General features: G+C 32.7%; 2 protein-coding genes and 1 long non-coding RNA gene across 3 annotated transcripts in view; 1 reads left to right on the top strand and 2 right to left on the bottom strand.

Moving 5' to 3' along the window:
- LOC134695396 (uncharacterized) overlaps positions 1-21,522 on the bottom strand; it is a 50,921-nt gene that overhangs the window by 6,645 nt on the left and 22,754 nt on the right. The gene's annotated exons all lie outside the window — the stretch shown is intronic.
- Positions 10,289-14,542, top strand: LOC134695105 (probable ATP-dependent DNA helicase RecS). Its single transcript, XM_063556297.1, has 3 exons — positions 10,289-10,803; positions 11,975-12,128; positions 13,532-14,542. The coding sequence occupies exons 1-3, from the start codon at positions 10,473-10,475 to the stop codon at positions 14,472-14,474; spliced, it is 1,428 nt and encodes a 475-aa protein (XP_063412367.1). The 5' UTR covers positions 10,289-10,472; the 3' UTR covers positions 14,475-14,542.
- LOC134694948 (uncharacterized) lies at positions 16,345-20,794 on the bottom strand. The gene is made up of 5 exons (XM_063556064.1): positions 20,369-20,794; positions 19,346-19,825; positions 18,868-18,994; positions 18,293-18,423; positions 16,345-17,789 (listed from the first exon to the last, which is right to left on the bottom strand). The coding sequence occupies exons 1-5, from the start codon at positions 20,699-20,701 to the stop codon at positions 16,620-16,622; spliced, it is 2,241 nt and encodes a 746-aa protein (XP_063412134.1). The 5' UTR covers positions 20,702-20,794; the 3' UTR covers positions 16,345-16,619.

The following is a 21,522-nucleotide window of genomic DNA, read 5'->3' as shown; positions in this document are numbered from 1 at the left end:
GTGTTTAATGTATAATGTACCTTTAAAAATTACTTAATTACAAAAGAAGTCTAGGTCATGCATTATATATCGATATTTATGAAAGTTTTCCATTTGTATGTGCTTGTACTTATAAACAAGCCAAATACGCTATTGATTCTATGATAAATTGATATTCAAGTTAAACGACTTAAATTTGATAAATAATATTTTTGAAATATAGATAGAATTATTAGAAAATGGAAATGAGTAATGTTTCAAAGAGACAACAGATGCCGCACTTATTTCCGAAACATACAAATGAATACTCGCATTGTTACTATAATTGTTGCTTAATCCAAACAGTAACACACACTTCTTTCTTTATTTATTCAAATGATACCAGTACATACATGTAAGCTTTGACATTTTTATCAGTTGTACATTTTGACCTATCATACGATTACCTCAAGTATAAAAATCATTTGATTTTTGCAATAGGACCTACGTACATTTTCAAGACCCAGATGTAGATTCAATTCCCGGGATTATGTATATTGCTTGTTTTTAATTTATTTATCTGTTTGAGTGTAGGGAAGTATTATCTATCAAAACCTTGCCCAGAAGAATAAGAAAATATTTGCGTTTGACGTTGAGCAAACACAAAGCAAGCGGTCTACCTAAACTAAATTGAAATTCACCTGAAACTAAATAATGAAAAAATCGATATCACAGCTGATTCCGTTTATTTAAAAAAAAATCAAATAATAAATGTGAATAAAAACCAATTACATTACAAAAATAAATATGAATGAAAACAATAACATACCAATATTCAACATGAACTCTCACGCCCATCTTTGCCTTTCTTTTTAGTTTTCCTTATACGCAGATCTTCTTGTAATAGTTGTGGGTACACTTAGAACAGGTATAATACAGGTAGATAGTTTGAAAAAATGCTTCGTCATATAATGATTGAATATCGTTGATACAGATCTAAATATGTGACTTGATATTTACATAGAAATTACAACAATTCGACCTTGTCGCGGCTCGTAATATTTATTTAATTGATAATTTTGATCGGTTTTATAAATATGATAGTAATATTTGCATTTTATTTTGATAGAAAATTTCTGGCAAGTTTTGAAGATGTATACTTGGTTATCTTTCTCTGAAATAAAGATTCAAATGTAGCTTTCAAAGTAATTTAATAACTTCAGTAACATTTTAAGCACAAAATTGACAATATCACTCTTCAATAGACTGATTTTTTTCATATTACCGACTTTTGACATCAGATTGTATGACTTTTCGACAGGTTACCATCGCTGTGGTAGGACATCCTGATACTCGGTCAGGTAAGAGCTACCTAAAGAAGTATAATCAAATACATAATCGGTACATTTTTTTCATTTAATTATTTCTTTTTCTTTGGGGGGGGGGGGGGGGGGGGGGTGAGGGGGGATTGAGTTGTTTACCCAATTCTAATAAATATGTACCGATTGAACGGTTGATTTTACATTTTTACGTTACTCTTACTTAAAAAAGTACCAGAATGTCCAACCGGCGAAGTCGATTACCTGTTCAAAAGATATCAACTGCGGAGTCAAAAGTCAGTATTATAAAAATAGTCTATAATTGTCAAGACTGGAAGTTCGCTTATCAAAAAAATAACAGGCATGCGCAGATTCGAGTGGTGCATGTTATCGAAATGTTTCGTACTTCATTCTAAATTTATTATAGTTTATTTGTCAAGATAAAATTGAGAATTGGAAATGCGTAAAAACAACAACAACCCGACCAAAATAAAAAAAAAACAGATGGTCCCAAATGGGCCTTCAATACAGCAAAATAAATCCATACCTATAGTCGGGCTTCAGCAGGCATCTAAACCAAAATGTGAACTAGGTCAGATAACATGTAGGTCACACTTCATTCCAAAACAAAGACATGAAATACAAAAATAAAAAAAACCACATCGTTCACTCTTTTCATTTTAATCAATTTTAGAATTATTTATAAGTTATATTAAATCATTAGAACATTGCAAAAACGTTTCATACGATTCCATTATTTTAGTTTCCGCCTTTCATACCAAATATGCTTTGACTTACGATTTTACGCCAAAATAAAGTTATAAAAAGAAAGAATTCAATTCTTAATTATTGATCAACTTCTATTCGTATATAACAGGAATCTGATGTTCAGTATTTGTCGTTTGTTGATGTGGTTCATAAGTGTTTCTCAATTATATATAGCGTAGACCGTTGGTAGTCCCGTTTGAACTTTTTTACACTAGTCATTTTTGTGCCTCTTTATAGCTTGCTGTTCGATTTGAGCCAAGGCTCCGTATCAAAAACTATGCTTTGACCTATAAACTTTGGAAAAGACTCATTGAAGATATCAAATGTATTACTTTGTAAGGCAGGTGCGCATTATGCATGCAGTAAAATTACCATTACCAAGGTTTTTTAAATATTTGTTCTTTTTATAGAAGTCTCAAACTACTGACTCACAATTTTGGTCTTCAACTAAAAAAGAAAGTGTGATCAAAATGTGCATACCCATCTTTATAGTGCTCTTCTCTTCCTCTTTGTGCAAGTTTGAAAAGTTACTACCGACTAGTACAAAAAAACTATCAATATACTTTTGAAGTTGTCATTATTTATTAAAAAGTCTCATATTCATTACACTTCATATTTAAATAGGTATTGGATCACTCTTGGTATGGTTTCACTTGTCAATAAAGCTAAATCTAACAAAGTTTCAAGCAACATTAGAAAACTAGGTTATATAAATCAGTTTGTCATTAAGATATAAAAACTTATTGTTTATCTTTCGGCTAATAACCAAATATCACAGTCATGTCAGTGTTCAATAGCCAGTGTTCATTGGGTTTTATAGATATTGATAGATCTACCACGGTCGTTTAAGACTAGCAGTTCTTTTGTTTCATTGTTGAAAGATACATCCAACGGTTCATTGATACCATCGTCTGCTGTTAAGACAATGTCATGTTTCTGTCCACCATTATATATTTTATGTATGTCGTTTGATAGACATGCTGCTACAAACACATCCCAACGGTCATCTACAGCTACACTAGTTGCATATTGTAGGTCAGGACTGTTGTATATCTCACGTTCTTTTCCGTCCGAAGAAACTAAGAATACTTTACTACTTATAAAGTCAGTACAATAGACATCACCATCTTGATTGGTACAGATGTTCTTAGTATCAAATATTGTTTGTATTACTTTAAGAACTTTACCATTGATATCCACTATAGTTAGAGTGTGAGATTTATTTTTTACCCAGATCTTATCCTTTACACAGGTGATTCCAGTACAATTTCCTTCAACTTTAATTATCCTTCCAGGCTTCAATGTTGTAAGATCTATGATCTGGATACCTGCATCACCACCAGATACTACAGCATGGGTTTTGTCATATAAGCTGTTATTGTGTGGTGTATAATCCAATTTAATCACGTTGGAGTCCGATCCATCAGGTTTACAAACATAAAGTCTGTATTGACAGAGAAGTAACCTATCATCAGGAATAAAGCATCCACTTAAGATACGTACTCCATCATCTAATTTCGTGGTCGGGAATGAATGTGTCAGTGATAACTTTCTTTCGTCTTTCACTATAAATTGACCTTGTTGTTCAATATCTAGTACAGGCATTTGGACTTGGACATTTTCTATCGTTATTGTACCCAAGTCTTGGACTAGGTTCTTAATTTTCGACTCAAATTCTGACGGATTATATTTAAGTATCGGAACAGTAGCTGTTTGGATTTCTCTGATTTCTAATTCTTTCTGGTAAGCTTTTGCATCTAGAAATTTTACCACCTGGAATAAATGAACTTCTGATGTAAGTTGCTTCAGTAAATTTAGATCACGTTGCCACGTAGACAGCGAGTCTGCGCTGGATTGTATGCTATTTTTATTTCGGGACACGCTCTCAGTACAACTGTTATACTTAGAATCAAAATCTTTATGTATCTCTGCTTGTAACGTATCTAAATGAGCAATGACTTTCCGTTTGATTTCGGACACCCTTGTCTTTATTTTGGTACGACTTTCTTCCAAATCTACAAGTGTTTTCTCACTTTGACACCGTCTGTTCTCTGTAAATAGACATAGGTTTGAAATTCTTCTCTCTAGATCAGAAATAGCGGTACCATCTTTCACGCCTCTAGCAGCTTTTTCAACTGAATTGTAGACATGCAATTCTGATGTGAAACCGGAACACATGATACGCAGACTACCTTGTCATGTTGACAGCAGTTCAGTGCAATCTTTTGATCTGGATGATTGTCGCAGTTCTTGGACAATGTAAGAAGTGATGAACTCAATTGTTGTATCTCTTGCGTTGGTACATGTATTACCTTGTGTGAACTCTGGAACACGCCTTACATACAAGTTCACAGCAGTCACTGCACCAACATACAGCTGTAATGTCTTCATCACTGCGCTGACAATCAGCACAGAATTTACTGTCCGCCATTCTGTAAGAATAAAAAAAAATTAGCGTCTGCAGTAAAGATATTCACTAAAAGAATGAAAAGTGTTGTGGCTTTCTTTGATCTCATGTGGTCTGTAAAGAGTTTTTGGTTAAATTTAGACAGAGAAAGTATTTTTTCTTATTTCTTTTTTCAAAAGAAATGATATAAACACATCGTTGTCCTTTTAAAGCGAGAGTCATCACTCTGACCTGTCATAACTCCTTATTAGATTATAACTGAATAACTGCTGAAAAAAAACTAAATTCTAAATCTATAAGTTTTCTTCAAGAAAAAAAAAGAAATCAAGAATGAGGTCAAAAACTAAATGTTACACAATAACAATACATCAAGTTCTCCACACTAAATAAAACAACTGGATGATAGGATGTGACACTTAAAAATATATTTCACATTATAAAGAGTGTAAATAAATTCAGGAAGAATCTTAATATATCATATTATACAGTTGGAATGAAGAGATGAGCAAAAATGTCTTAAAAAATTTTGGAAAATTGTAAAGAAGATAGTACGGAAATATAAGTAAACTACTGTTATCTTCATATCGTAAGAAAACATCAAATATTAAAGAAAAAAAAAAGAGCTATAATTAGAATAAAAAAAATGGGACTGCAGAAAAATATCAAAAATATTGTCCAAAAACTACATCGATTCGTATTTATCAAAGATTTTAAAACTGTCACTTTTGGTGTGAAGTAACTATAAGCAAATTCAAAGGGAAAATGTGTATATGAACACAGCTGCAATGTTTGCGTGTTCATTATATGTCCTCATTTCTTTACATCATAATGCAGAAACTAGTAACGTTTGAAATGTCCGTATACTATAAATGAAGGGCGTAAGATACCATACAGAGGACCATTCAAACTTATAGATAGAAAATAAACAAACAACGTCGTGGATAAAAAAAGAAAATAAACAGACAACGCCGTGACTAAAACCGAAACATAAACAGACAACGCCGTGGCAAAAATAGAAAAAATAGACAAGGCCGTGAATAAAAAAGAAAATAAACAGACAACGCCATGGCTAAAACAGAAAAAAAATAGACAAGGCCGTGGATGAAAAAAAATAAACAGACAACGTCGTGGCTAAAAAAGAAAAACAAATAGACAACGCCGTGGCAAAAATAGAAAAAAAATAGACAAGGCCGTTGATGAAAAAAAATAAACAGACAACGTCGTGGCTAAAAAAGAAAAACAAATAGACAACGCCGTGGCAAAAATAGAAAAAAAGTAGACAAGGTCATGACTAAAAAAAAAAACAGACAACGCTGTGGCTAAAACAGAATCATAAACAGACAACGGCGTGGTAAAAATAGAAAAGAAAATAGACAAGGCCGTGGATAAAAAAGAAAATAGACAGTCAACGTCGTGGCTAAAAAAGAAAAAAATAGACAAGGCCGTGGATGAATAAGAAAATTAACAGACAACGCCGTGGCTAAAAAAGACATCTATATTTATGTGGCCTTTTTATTATTTTTTCCTTGTATTATTTGAAATACAAACAAGTACTTGTGCAAGTGGCATTAAACAGGATAGATTTTTCACATAAAATTAATTATACGATGAAGAATTTGTTTTGATGAACTCTTAAAACTTTGATGAATGCATTATACACCAATAATATGTAATATGAACAATTACTCTAATCACACTGATCATGTATAGTGCACATGCATACAACTTTAAATGTGTCACGACGCCCGTAACTTTAGATAACAATGCCAATGCTTTAACTTTGGGCTGATTTGCATAGAACTAATTTAGTTAAGATTAGTTCTAAACAGACGGATTTTTCTACATATGCTACGATAAATCAGTACTACGATTGGAAATCTTTGCATAAGTGGTAATATGCATATCAGTCCTGATTTTTCTGATTACAACGCGGAGAGAAATACTGTTGAAAAATTCATTATCTTATAGTCCATTTGCAAATTACCAATTTGATTCTGTTATTACCCACTTTTGAAACAAGTTGCTTCCCTTGTTAATTGAAGACTGGTTCTATACAGTTCAAAAACGGAATTCTGCATATGCAAAGCATAAAAAGTTGAAAGTGATAAACATGTTAAGGATTTTTTAACCATTTCCACTGTAAAATAACTATCGGTATTTAAAGTTCCAAGTTAAACAAAGAATCTTAGGAAATAATTTTTTACACGTTGTGCACAGATTAAATAGCTCTTCAATGTCAATTGAATTTGTCCTTTTTTAAGAAAAATAAAATGGATATATATTTTCAAGGTCAACTATATAATGGACTTTGCTCATTGTTGAATGTCGTACAATAATCTCTTATTGTTTACATTTGTGTCATATGGTCTTTTGACGTTCGGTGCAAGATCAGCGGACCCTTCGGTAGCGCCTGATGTCAATCACGATTTTCGGTTGGGTTCGTGTTGTTCAATCAATGTTGTATGAGTTCCAATGAGACAACTCTCCATCCAAGCGGCTACGTTTTCTAAAGTAAACCATTATAGGTCAAATTATTGTCTCCAATACGTAGCCTTACAAGCTATTAAGGGTAAAGAAAGTGACTAGTGTAAAACCATTCAAACGGGAAAACCAACGGTCTAATTTTTATAAAAAACGAGACACGATAAACATTTATGAACCACATCACCGTGGGTTGGCATTATCATGTTGTGTTTAACTGTTGTTTTATTTTACTCCAGTCTGTGTTTAAATTCCGCTGTGTTTTGTATACTTTTTTTTTTCTTTCAGACGGTTTTTTCTCTATGTTACTTTGTCATTATCAGTTTGTTTTTGACTTATGTGATTGAATATCACTTCGGAATCTATCGCCTTTCTTTTTTGAAAAATGGTTGCCTAATGGCAAATATACTACATCTTCTTCTTTTATGTAGCCGACCCAAGTTTGACATTTAATTTGTATTATATACTCAAAATAAAAGGGCATTGGGGACTCATTGAATCAAAACAATACTATTGAAAATTGGCTACATATATTCACAAGAAAAGGATACATTGAGAAACACTATTTCAGAAACTATTCTTGAATTCAATATTTTATTTCAAAATGTTTCTTTTCGACAAATTCATATTCCTTGAAATTCAACGTAGAAGCCAGCCAGAAAATGATGGACGACCATGTTCGTTACTATGAATTTGTCCATCACCAGCATATGACGAATGGATGCGAACAAAAACCGAATCACCTTTAGTAACGCTAGCCACAACGGTCCCACTTACAGATCCATCATCGCCACCTTTTGCTCGGAGAAAAGTGACTCCATAAACCGCGTTGTTAATCATGAGTTCGGTAGGATGTTCACCATCATACACTCTGGTAACCCATATGAACACATACACCCCACTTGTTGGTGCAGTGAAAATTCCGGTCACTTGGTTGTAACCGCTTCCTACATTGGTAACGGAGATGTCATATATCAATGTATGATGGGTACTTGGGTTATATTCCGAATGGGACATGTAGGAATAGAACGCAACAAGTCCATCACTGGCCATGTTATCTGGTTGTAAAAGTATTCGTTCTGAAAAAGATAAACGTGTAGTAAATGCATAAATTTGGATCATTTACCTCGATCACAAGCATTCGAGTATACAATCAACAGCCCGAAATTATCCATAAAAAATATTTTGAATATCCCGAAAGCTTCCCTTCTTTGTAATTGTTACAATTATTCTGAGAGAGACCACTTACAAAGATCAGTTAACAAAATCACTAGTAATATAAAGACCGAGCTATGCCGCTTTGTGCAACGAACATAACATTTTAAACTAAAACTAATATAAAAATTGCTAATCACACAATTTAACATGTTCAAAGTGTCATTATATTTTCTTTTCTTTTTTCTTTTTATTTTCAGTTGAATGTTATTTTATTATTAACTTTTCAAACATACTAGCTAAAGGCTATAATCAACAGTTATATTCTATATCAATATATTATCAAAATAAAGGAGTTCAAATCTTACCTTTCCGAGAAATAGCATTCGATTTCGGATTAACCATTTCTTTAACGATTCCATATATTCCACTCTTATAATCCGTATTTTCCTGGTCATCCACATGTTCATGTTGAAAAATATCACTGTGTTTCACGCCATATTCATTCGGATCGGAATGTTGCCTTACACACTTATTTTCAATCACTTTCAAACGACGTTCAAGTTTCCGACGATATTCTATTTCTGTTTTCTTATCGTTCATTAGACTTTGAATATGGGTTCTTTGTATAATGTCTGTTGTTTCAAGATCGTATATCCGGGCACTTTGTTCCTGAACGACATTATCTAATTTCTGAACGGTTTCTCGCAATTCTAACATTTCTTTATAGATAATTTTAAAATCAATTCCGTCGTTTTCCAGTTTCCCGTAGACATGGCTTATTGTAAGAAAAATTAAACTTAAAAAAAATTGGAGTTTCATTGTCTTTAGAAAAGGAAAATGAGGTTCGGTAAGTAATCTAGCAGTATTTATAAGTTCTGAATATTTCGATAAGAATCAACCTTGCAAGTGAACTTTAAATCTGCATATATCTTGTGTTCAGTTCAGAAGCGTAGGATCTGGTACAAAAGGAGATAAGTGCTTCCCTGCACTATTAAGTAGAAACAAGATATTAATAAAAAAAAAATCAAAGAGGACACTGATTATTCTCTTCAATCTAAAATATAAATTAAAGGATATTTTGAATATATGTCAATAAGTCAGCAACTGAATAAAGAAAATATAACAAGACAACCTACACAGATAAATTAAAGGATATTTGGATATATTCCAATTGAGCAGCATAAAATAAAATCAAAATAATACGGAATTCAGAGGAAAATTCAAAATGGAAAGTCTCTAATCAAATAGCAAAATCAAATGATAAAACATAGCAAACGAATGGACAACAACTGTCATATTCCTTAGATGGTACAGGCACTGTCAAATGTAGACAATAGAATAGTCTGATTTGTTAGCGCTAAACCTCTAAATTCTGCAACTGTCGCATCAATTTCCATTATATAGATAATGGTGCGTAAACAAAATGTCATAAAAGGGGTACAAAAAATAACACGGACCCACAAAAAATTAGGAGTGATCTCAGGTGCTCCGGAAGGGGAAGCAGATCATTCTCCAGGCATGGGACCCGTCGTGTTGCTCATGAAACAAAGCTATTAAATAGTCCAATTCGGTAGGTCGAATTCGTGAAAAGGGAAGGGAATTGTTGCGACATAGGAAACATATCCGTTATAATATGTATGACATCGAATAAAGAAAATAATGAAACTTCAAAATATATCTAGACAACCTACAGTACAGGTTTGATATGCAAAAAGTTACATGAACTTAGTTTAGATTTGTTCCGGACGAACTGATTTTTCTACATGTCTTACGATAAATAAGAACTACGATTGGATATCTCTACCTGTTCTAAGTATACTAGTCCTGGTTTCCAATAATAGACATGTGTCTATATATATCATTATCAATCGGCAATCCTCCGGCAATTCCGCTACTCTCCTTAGAAGGTTCGGAATCGGTCGAGTTGAGACGAATGGATCATTATGTCAACGTTTGAATCTTCATCAGTCTATATATACGAGTTGTGAATTTATCAAAAGCAAAACAACATCAATATTTGACATACGACTAAGATTACTAAGTAAAATATGGGAACGACAAAGCATTTTTAAGAAACGACAAATTATCTTCAGGGAGCAGTATATATGTTTTCGTTTGTCGCCACATTCAGCCACCGTATATTTACTCTAACATCCTAAATATTAGTTTTTAGAGATTTTTTGGACAAATGCAATCTAATTGAAATTAAATCTCTCACTCGCTATTTTTTTTATTCTTGGTCGCTGCGTGGGAGATCTAACAACATCCCATTTGACAGGGCGTCAGAGCTCAAAATTTGAATAAATTTGCCACCTTTTTCTGACCAATGAAAATCGTTTCCGAGATTTCTTTCAATCCAATCAGCGATCGTTTTATTACTGATGTTCGGCTCGGCATACAAAATGGCGACGTCCAGTGATTCGAGTGAAATAAATGAAGCGATAATTAAAATTCTTCCTCAGTTCGGAGTTAAGGAGTTAAAAGCAGAACAAATGAAAATTTTGAAATGTATGATATCGAGAGATGATTGCTTGGCCGTTTTACCAACAGGATTCGGCAAATCCTTGCCTTTTCAAATGTGTATTCCTGTACAACGTGAATTGCATATTAATGACATTGGTAAAATAATAGTGTGCTGCCCGCTAGTTTCAATCATGAAGGACCAGGTTGAAAGACTCCAGAAGATACCAAATCTTAAAGCAGTGTATATAGGTAACTATAAATTTGCTTCAGCTAGAAATGTACAGTCATTTGGAAGGGGTCCTGTACATGTGTACATTTGTACTTGTCTATTTTGGGATTCTGCTTATTTATTGGGGGTCTACATTTGTATGTTTTGGCCTGCTTTTACTTTAGTGGCCCATATAGTTTAGAGAATGGGTTAATAGTAATTAATAAATACTAGTTGTTAGGGGTTAGGGTTATTTAAGTGCTCTATATGGATTGGGACCCCTCATGTGGTTCCTGTATTTCAGGATAATTGGGATTAATTTACATCTTGTACATAATGAATATGAGACTATTTATTTTATCTAATGCAACCATATCCAAACACATTATTCTGACTCGGTGTCAACAAGTCTTTGCTTTTAATACTAGCCGTGTAATCATGTTATGTAGGGGGAAAAGGCACGTACCAATTTTTTGTTGGACTCAAAAAAGGGGGTCAATTTACCGTCAAACCACTGGGTGGAATAATTGTACAACTTGGGGAGTACCGGACTGCTAATAAGTCTACTCTGTTTGTCTAAAAAGTCAACTCAGACAAAGTATTAAAAGAGTTTGGACTAATTCAATGATGAAACATTTATTACCAATAAGAAATCACAGAGTCTATTTAGGTCTCTATTAAAGACAATTCAATACCTTTGATATTTTTGGCACATCCCCGTTTTTAGGAAGTTACGTATCCACCCCATGACATGGAGATTACTAACAAAGATTTAAAAAAATGACCAAGCGTGGAGATTTTAATTTATAATTAGTCTAGATTGACATACAGTAACTAAACCAATTTATCCTTAATTCTATTCATTTTTTATATAAATATGAAAATAAGAATGTATGTCGTGTATGTGGTATTATTGCCAATTAAACAGCTCTCAAAAAGACCAAATGATGTAGAATTTAACAATGATAGGTCACCATATGGCCTTCAGCAATGAGCAAACACATACTACATACATGTAGTAAACTAAATACAAGGCCATTAATTAATTGACCAATGCAAAACAATTCAAATGAGAAAATACATCAGGCTGAATGATTTTGCATAAAACACATGGAAACTAAAATAAAAAAAATGTGAAATATAATGATACACATGGTGTCTTGTCCTATGGACACATATTTTTGTATCTTTAATGAATATTTTCTGTTGAAGGCTCAAGTTCTGATATCAGTGAGGACATGAAGGATGTAAACATCATCTATGCATCTCCTGAGACACTGGTTGGAGATCCTATCTGCAGAGAAGTCTTAAAGACTTTACATGTGTCCACAATTGTCATTGATGAGTTTCACACTATTGCAACTTGGTAAGAAAATTTAAATGATGCTTTTTAATCAACAAAAAAATGTACACTTACATGACTTAAGCTTACAATGACGGTAAATTGAGTAAACAAATCTTTCTTAACCTGGTTATCTTACAGAAAAATCTACTTGTTAATTAGGTGTATTGTGACCAGTGGGCTTCATCAGCTGTTTCAATGTTATAATTTTTAGTTCATGTACAAATTTGTATAGTGCTAATAATAACAAAATAAAGTTTAAAGTTGCACAATATTATCAATTCTCATTTTTGCTTTTCATTGGGGAACAACCATTTAACTGCAAAAGGGGGGGGGGGGGCTATGTTTTTTTCCTAAAAAAATAATCTGATTCCCAATTTGATGAAAAAAAATATTCTGTTCAAGGAGATGACAAAAAAAATTTCTGAATCCAGATTCCAGATGGTATTAAATTTAGAAAAAAAATTAATCTGATTGATAGCTTTGACAAATCAAATAAAATTGTTTGTGCGAACCACGAACAAAAATGTCTGGCCCTGACAAAAAACATAGCCCCCCCCCCTCTTGATGTTAAGTGGTTGCTCCCATAGTAGGTGCCCTTGATTGGGTGATTTCAATTGGGATCAAATATTAAGTTGCAACATGCAATATATGTACTAATCAAGACAAGTACAACCATCTAATTATATTAAGCAACATGAAAATGAGATGGCTTCGACTACCAATGTGAAATGATTACTAAATTGAATGCTATTCACCAAAAAAGATGCAAAGCATATCTAAAATATTTCTTATTATTGCATAGCAATATAATATTGCACTAGTGCAATAAATCTTCAAAATTCATGACGTCATCAACAACAAAATCTTAGTTTAAACCAATTTTCACTTTCAAATATTATATTGCTATACAATAAAAGGGTTATTGCATGAATATTGGGGAATATTGTACCTCGTAGAACATATATTGCACTCGCAAGCTCGTGCAATATAAAATTCTACTCGGGACAATATTCCCCAATATTCATGCAATAACCCTATAATATAAAAATAAGAAAATGTGGTTTGATTGCCAATGAAAGAACTCTTCAACAATGAACAAATGACATAGTTAATGACTAATGGGTCTTCAACAATGAACAAAAACATACTGCAATGAAAGCAATAATAGGCCTTATTTAACATTGTTTAAGAACAAAACAATACATTTTGTAAATGAAAAAAAAATATAATGATCAACAGCAAACAACAACCACTGAATTACAGGCTCCTGACTTGGGACAGCTAGACACATACATAATAAGATGGAGTTAACATGTTTGTTGTTGCAAAACCATCCCCTAGCCTGGTGCAATGTTGTAACTGCATTATGAAATAAGAACAAACTATACATATCTGTTGCTAAATTATCTAAATTTGTATTTCAGGGGAGAAGATATTGATGGGAAACCAGCATTCAGAAAATGGTTCCAGCACATAGGAGAAATTAGATCCATATGTCCCACTGCCAGTGTTCTCGCATTAAGTGCAACATGTACATTAAAAATAAGAAAGCGTGTAATGAATGCCCTAAACCTAAGCCCAGATGTGACTGACATTACAATGTCACCCAACAAGGAAAACATTAAGATTGTGGTCAATAAAGTTAACACTGAACTGGAGATAGCTATGTGCTGGCTTATAGATGGCTTGCATAAAGAGAAGGAAAATTTTCCTAAAACATTAATTTATTGTACATCAATTATAGACGTTTCTAAAATGTATAAATATATGTCAAATGAACTCCCTAGTTATATTGGATACATTGATATGTATCATTCAGAGAGTACAACATCAAGAAAAGACAAGATTTTAACGGAACTTAAAAAGCCAGATAGTTCTTTACGAATTATCGTAGCCACCTCAGCACTGGGCATGGGTGTTGACATCTGTGACTGCCAAAACATTATTTTGTATGGTGCACCGAAAACCACACTTGATCTTATTCAACAGATGGGTAGAGCTGGAAGAAATGCTAAACCTTCTTTGGGACTAATTCTGTACAATTCTTACAACAGTAGGCATGTTGATGTAGACGTTAAACAAGTGTACAGCAGTAAAGATTGCCGCAGAACAGCTTTACTTCAACCTTTCTTAAAGAAATCCGACATGGATAAATTGAGAAGTGTAGAAACCAGCCACACATGTTGTGATCTTTGTGCTTTAAAATGTAGTTGTGGAATATGTGAATCTTTACCACTTGAAATAATGTTCACAGACACATCAAATATAAGTGAAAGTGAATCTGATTCCAACACAGAAAGTTATGACTGGGCTGAGTATGAAGCTGAACTAATGGGACTACCAGATCTAGACATTTGTGATGATTAAAAAAGAATATGAATTGACAAAAGTAGTAAATAAATCATGTAAATAAAGCCATTTTTTTCCAAAGTTAACCGCATATAATTTACTGTTTGGTCAAATGAGTTGTATGAGTGTGACAATGCCAATGAGACAGATAAATTCATTTGCCTTTCTGTTGTATCTAAATGGAAAAAGGAAAATGGTTATCATTACCAATGAGACAGCCAGCAACTTTTCATATCTAGGCACCTGTTGTAATTAAACCACCTTTCCAAAAGAAAGTTCACTGATATGTCTGTCCCATAAAATTTTGTGCCACTCTCAGCAACTTCCTGAAATTTTGTATCAAGCTTCATGTCAGCATTTCAGATGGGTACCTTAAAACGACTAGATACATGTCTGTCAGAACCTCGCTTCAAGCTTAAGGTTCAAGTTATATCTTAAATACTATTTAGCAGTAGGTCAACTATATGTGGAATATGGAATGATTGTAAGCACAAAAGGTGTACATATAAATAAGAAGATGCGGTATGAGTGCCAATGAGACAACTCTCCATCCAAGTAACAATGTATAAAAAGTTAAAACAGTTATAGGTCAAAGTACGGCCTTCAACACGGAGCAAAAGCTCACATCGAACAGTAAGCTATAAAGGGCCCCAAAATAACCAGTGTAACACAATTCAAACAGAAAATCTAAACAGTCTAATCTATTTACAAAACAAGAAGCGAGAAACATATATGAAACACACTTAACAAAAGACAACCACTAAAAATGCCTGTCTAGCCGGTATCACACGTCTTCCTTTGACCTCATGTTCATGGTTCATTGTCCAATGTTGAGTTTTTGTGTTTTATTTTCATTTGAAGAATTTGTTGAAAGTTTTGTGTTAAATTTATCAACAATTTTGAGAGGCTCAACATCAGGACAATATACAGCTTGATAAGTTGATATATAATGAGACCTTAAGTTTAGGATGTTTGTCATAAGACAGACAAAAAGTTTGTAACATCTATATACAAAGTATGAAGCATCCAGGTCTTCTACTACTGAAACACTAAGCTTTTAAGTTGAGAGCTTACGCTGCCAACGATCACCTACCTGACGCCTCATTTTCATTGTTTCATTGGTCAATGCTGGTTTTTTTTTATTTGATATACTATAAGCTAGGAATACAAGAACTTTATTTGGTTTACAATCTATGGAATGAATCATAATGTAATGTGTATACATGTAAATATGTCTGGTATGCTTCATCTTACCTTGACCTTATTTCATGGTTCATTGATATGATTTAGTCTGTTTTCCAGATACAATAGGGATAGAACTTCATTTGGTGTATAGAATAATTGTAAGATGTTTACATCTGTCTGGCAGGTATTATTTGACTCTGATCTAATTTTCGTGGTTGGTCAATATTAAGTTTTAAATGGGATAGTTTTTCAGATATTATAAGTTATTTATAGTTGTGTATTGAATAATAGTAAGATGTATCTTACCTTGACCTCATTTCATGGTTCATTGGTCAAAGTTAAAAATTTTTGATTAGGTTTGTTTCTAAGATACTTTTAGCAAATGTTTAGCAATAGGCTAACTGAATTTGGTGTTTGGAATGATTGTTCAGCCTGTGATTGTTTATTTCACCTTAAACATGTGAACATTGAATTTAATCAATGCTTGTAGAAAAAACTTATCAACATTAATTCAATTGAGAACACTAGAAAAGGTGAGACATTTTAGTGTGTCCACTCTTGTTATAATTGGGTTGCTGTCTCGTTGACATATACATCAGATCTCATATTATTCATTTGCAAGACAATAATTATATCAGTAAATTATAATACATGTAGCATGAATAGTGAATACTCAAAAGTAAGTTTAAGCAAGTAAATTTTATTTAGAGACAAACAAAGCATAGTAAACATGAGGTTTATAGAGCTCCTAGCCAACTTGATATTCACACATTTTAAGCACATGTCTGCTTGTGAGAAGGTCTTGTATATATAAATTGATCTTTATACGAAATAAGATTTGCATGATTTGGTTTGATTGCCAATGAGAAAAGTTCCACCAGAGACTAGATGTAGAGTTTGACAAGGATAAGGCATGGTTTAATAGCTATATATAGCCAGTGAGAAAATACTATACTAAGACACGGTATCACACAACTACTAAATATGCTTGTCACGTAAACGACGAAATGGAGTTGGCGGTTTATGACGATGAATCATAGATGACAGTCCTGACACACAATTTTCAAACGGATTTCTGTCAATTTTTAAGTCTTTACATTTTACTTTACGATTGATTGTATGTTTAAGTGCACTGTGTTCCAATAAGTCCTTAGCAACTTTTCTCACATCCTCACAATAAGATGGCAAGTGATGAAATCCCTTGCGTTTTCTAGTACCGCTGATAAGCTCGAAATACTTTATGTAGTTGATTAAGTGAGCATATTCCTTAGAATGTTTGATGATGCTTTCTTTCGTTTGGTGTCCAGTACAAGTGATCTTGCTGTCACGATTGAGCATTTCTAAATGCTCATCAAGAGCTATATTATTATTTTTACCACCCTGTACATTCACAAATCTGTTTGATATCAAGCTTTGAGACTGATCACCAGGAAGAACACCTGATATTAAACTTGTTAAGTGTACAGAAGCAATAACATATTTCACTTTGTTAGTTTTGTTATAAATGGGCAATTCATACTTGGTTGATCTTACACATCTCTCACCATCTCCCATGTCAACTGCAGTGTCGAGGTTTTTATGAAGGAGTGTTAGTTTAAAGAGCATCAAAATATAGTCTTGTAGCTGATCTTGATCTTTTACAGTAGCTTTTTTCTTTTCTTTTTTTATTTGAACACCGTGTACTTTCATTTCATGGGACTTTAATGAGCCAACATAAGTATATGTCCTTGCACAAAAATGACATTTCACATGTCCATCTTCAAGGTTTGCAGTCCAATAATTGACTTCATGCTCTGGATCTGACAGAACTTCCCTAACAGCATGACATATGTCTTCATTATTTTCAAAAAAGAATTGCTGAAGAATATTTCTACAGATTGTATCAAGCCAATCAATTTGTTTTATTTTGTCCATGTCTTCAAAGTTCTCTGGAATAGGGATGTCTGAGTCTAAATCAGCTAAGTTGAAGTATGTGAAAAACATTAACAATAAAACAGCATCCAAAATTGTATAATACAGTAGCTTATATGGCCTATAAGAGTTTTTAACTTTGCCTTTCACATTTCTCATATTGAGTAGGTTTCGATAGTAGTAGGCTGTACATGGGTCATTTCCACTTCCACTGTTGTATGTCAACTTGTGTGTAGCCTGCAAACATAGGTCGATCATCAAATTAAAAAAATAGGTTTTTTTCAGTAAAGGTACATTCTGTTAATAGTTATGGGTAGTAGTCATTGTTCTTATTTGAATTCTATACATTTTAAATATTACATACTTGAATGTACGCATTAAAATATCTGGTCTGCTTATCTTCTGATTTTTCATAAAGTATTGATCATGAGGAAAGACTACTATACAGTATGGGTTTATCTCATTGTTGAAGGCCATATGCTTGCCTATAATTGCTTTCATCCACATTTAAACATTTGTGGATTGTTGTCTCATTGGCAATCATACCATATCTCCTTATTTTTATACAAATCTAGTTTTCCAGAAATGGAAATTAATATTTTACTTAATGTAGACAGAGAAAAGTAAATTTTAATGCCCAAAGCAATGCTTACAGATTAGCATATTAGTAAAATTGAACATGTTGGAGTACATACAAAATGTACATATATGCCAGTTTATAGAATGTTTTAGTAATTTACCTCTAAGAAATTCATCAGCCTATGGAAATCCTCAGTTTTAGAGATGAATCCTTCCAATTTTTCTTTTGCTGTGTCTGCATTGCCCATGGCACTTTGAGCACCCTGTATTCGCTCATCTGTTAGTCTGTCTCCTTTAAAATGATAAATATTGATTTAATTTTCAGATTTTACAATAAAATATTCTTAATCATTTGTAATGGAGAAGAGTAAAGCCTATTGTCAGTTACAACATCATTTGTTTTGCGAAATAGTTGTGTGTAGGTCATATTGAAAAGACATATTGATTGTTCCAGTGTAGAATTTGTAAGCATGTGCTCATAAATAATTTAAAAAAAAAAAAAAATTTCAATAAGAATTTTTAGATCCCTGGCTTACAATTTATTGTCACTGTACTGTTCAGGACATGATGAAAGAACAGGTTAAATTTGATGTGACCTTGAAACTGAAAAAGTCAATAGTTAGTTGATTGGTTGTTGGTGTTTAATGCCACTTTCAGCACTATTGACTAAATCATGGCACCAATTTTAAAGGGTTGAGGAAATGGAGGTGCCAGAAGAATTATAAAACCTGCATACCTCCAAAAAAGACTGGTTCTACTATTTTACCATCCTTCAATGGCACATACTTGTCCGACAGTTCTTTTAAAAGTTGAATGACTTCCTGTGTCTTGTTTTCATTACAGTCATATATTCCAAGAGGATACTGAAAACAATATATATATTATAATGAATGGCATGAACAAATTGAAAACAAATCATGTACAGGTTGAAATGTAAAATACCCATACAAACTATTATATATCTTCAATGGTACATGAAACATCACATTCATTTGCCAAATACATGTTCATGTATCAAGAGTCTATATATGTCAAAAAATGAAAAAGTTAATTTCCCCACCTCCACAAGGTATTTTTATCTGTATTTTTTTTATCTTGAGGTCCTATGTCTAAGTCAGATGAAGAGAAATATGACCTTTAAAGTCACTTTAACAAATGATATAGTTTGATGAAGTATGTTGTTTAATAATTAAAATAATAGGAGTTACAAATACCTGGGCTGTCTTTAATCCAGCATAGTCACTGTAGGTATGGTTTAAATGTTCTGGATATATTTTCTTGAAAAGTCGTCCAATCTGAGGCACATTCTGAATAACAGATGTTGCAAAAATAAAAGTGAGTTCCTGCATCAATTGTTTTTGTTCTGTTAAAGATGGAATGAATGTTAACAGGTCAAGGTCTGACACATCTAGGAAACTTTCACTTGTATTATTTTCTGCTGGAACTCTGTCTACAATGGCATACATGTTAAACAAGTGTAAGGAAAGTGTTTTCTGATCAGAAGTGCGGTAAGATGGGAGGATGTTTTTATCCCAGTTATCTCCAATTAATTGGTATTTTGTAGTTCCACCATTTGCCCATGAATCTCGAATAGACAGTATTTCTAAGTCAAGTTTGTCTTGCCAGCTTGCTAACTTATTATGAATTGTCTGTGGGTGCACACAAACTCCGATTTTCGCTAGTCTTTCAATATCCTATAATTATAAAAAAATGAATAAATTATAGTTAATAGGTAGCATAGATGCCTAAAATAATTAAATACAAATATATGCATCTAAGACATGTATAAACTGATGACTAAATGTATCCATCATGTTCTTGTATCAAGAATAATGTAACTATTATCAATAATTAGCAGTCACTTTTATATGTAACAAGACACTTTTCTTAAAAGTGCCCAACAAAGTAGAAACATGTAATTTGTTCATTGTTTTAATTGAACTACATGTACATTGTACCTCTGTATCTTGTGTAGATGTTTTTATATATTTTAATGTCTAAAGTTTTAGAATGTTAGACAAATGATATAGCTACTTAGTGTTTAGAAAAAAATATATCTTTGCAGATCCAAATATAAGATTCTTTTTTTATAATGATGATGGAATTGTGGATATATGTCATGTTCAGCAGCAAGTACATCATGATATGCCCCTAAAACTGAGAGTGAATATTGTACAATTCTTATAATAATGAATACATTAACCATTAACTTGTATAAGAAATAATGAAGAACATACTCTTTGTGTACAGCCTCCATGAGTCAAAAGAAATCCAACCATGTATTGTATTGCTGACATTTCTTGTGATCGTCCATGTAATCCAATTGCAGCAGTTACCATTATATGCATGAAAGGCTTGGTATTAACACTAGGTGGAATATCACTAACTATTGATGATATTATAGCCAGCATTGATGGGCACATCATTTTTAACTCATTGTACATATGGTCCCAGTTGAATTTGAAAAAATCATCATAGCCTTTCTTTTGAAATAAAGTTTGGGTGCCTCTCTTGCAGATTATCTTGCATTCTTCTTGTATTAACCCTGCAGTTCCATGTACAACTTGCATTGGGTTAGACTTGCATAAAGTTTGTACAATTGTTCGGTCAATATTAACATTATCAGTCCCTCTTACGAGAGCTCTGCAAATGGTTTTATAAGCTTCTGCTGTTATAACTGAAGTTTTCTTTCCACTTGGATAGTATATCGATACCTAAAGGAGAATATATAGTAATAAATAATTTTAACATAAATTATTTTAAATATATCCATGAATCAATATAAACATCATAGCCGAGATCTATGAATATGATTTTTATTGTTAATAAATTATTTTGTTTTTATATAAAAGCATATACCTAAAAGTGTATTGTCATGCATTTTGAAAATGTATGGCCCAAGGGTTTCCACTGGCGCCATTTCACATTTTGCGGAGAAAAAAATTGTGGCGAAAAAAATCATCAGGTCCTATATATTGATTTAATGTACATGTGTGTTTATATGTTTTGAAATTGCAAATGGTGATGCTTTCTCAGATTGTCTATGACATCCTTTCACTTAATCTGTTGGATGATTGTGATTGCTACTTTCTGAATCAATAAACTGTTACACATCATTCAGATACACAGTACATGTATGTCATGCATGTGACAACTGTCAACTCTACACTCTGCATTCTAAATGCAAAAAAACAGAATTTTTAAATTTAAACATAAATTATACTGAGTAAAAAAAGTTTTGCAACATTTAAGGTACCTATTTTAAGGACATTTTCTATTTGTTTATATCAAAGGCGTCTAGGTGTTGACAATCCACCCGAAGCCATTTGTTACATTTGTACTGGGGGCTACCATTTTGTTTAGTTTGTTGTTATGAATTATTTCCCTTTTA

This window comes from Mytilus trossulus, chromosome 13 (assembly GCF_036588685.1).
Source record: "Mytilus trossulus isolate FHL-02 chromosome 13, PNRI_Mtr1.1.1.hap1, whole genome shotgun sequence".
In the NCBI taxonomy this organism is placed as follows: domain Eukaryota; kingdom Metazoa; phylum Mollusca; class Bivalvia; order Mytilida; family Mytilidae; genus Mytilus; species Mytilus trossulus.
This window is presented reverse-complemented; position numbering and strand designations above follow the sequence as displayed.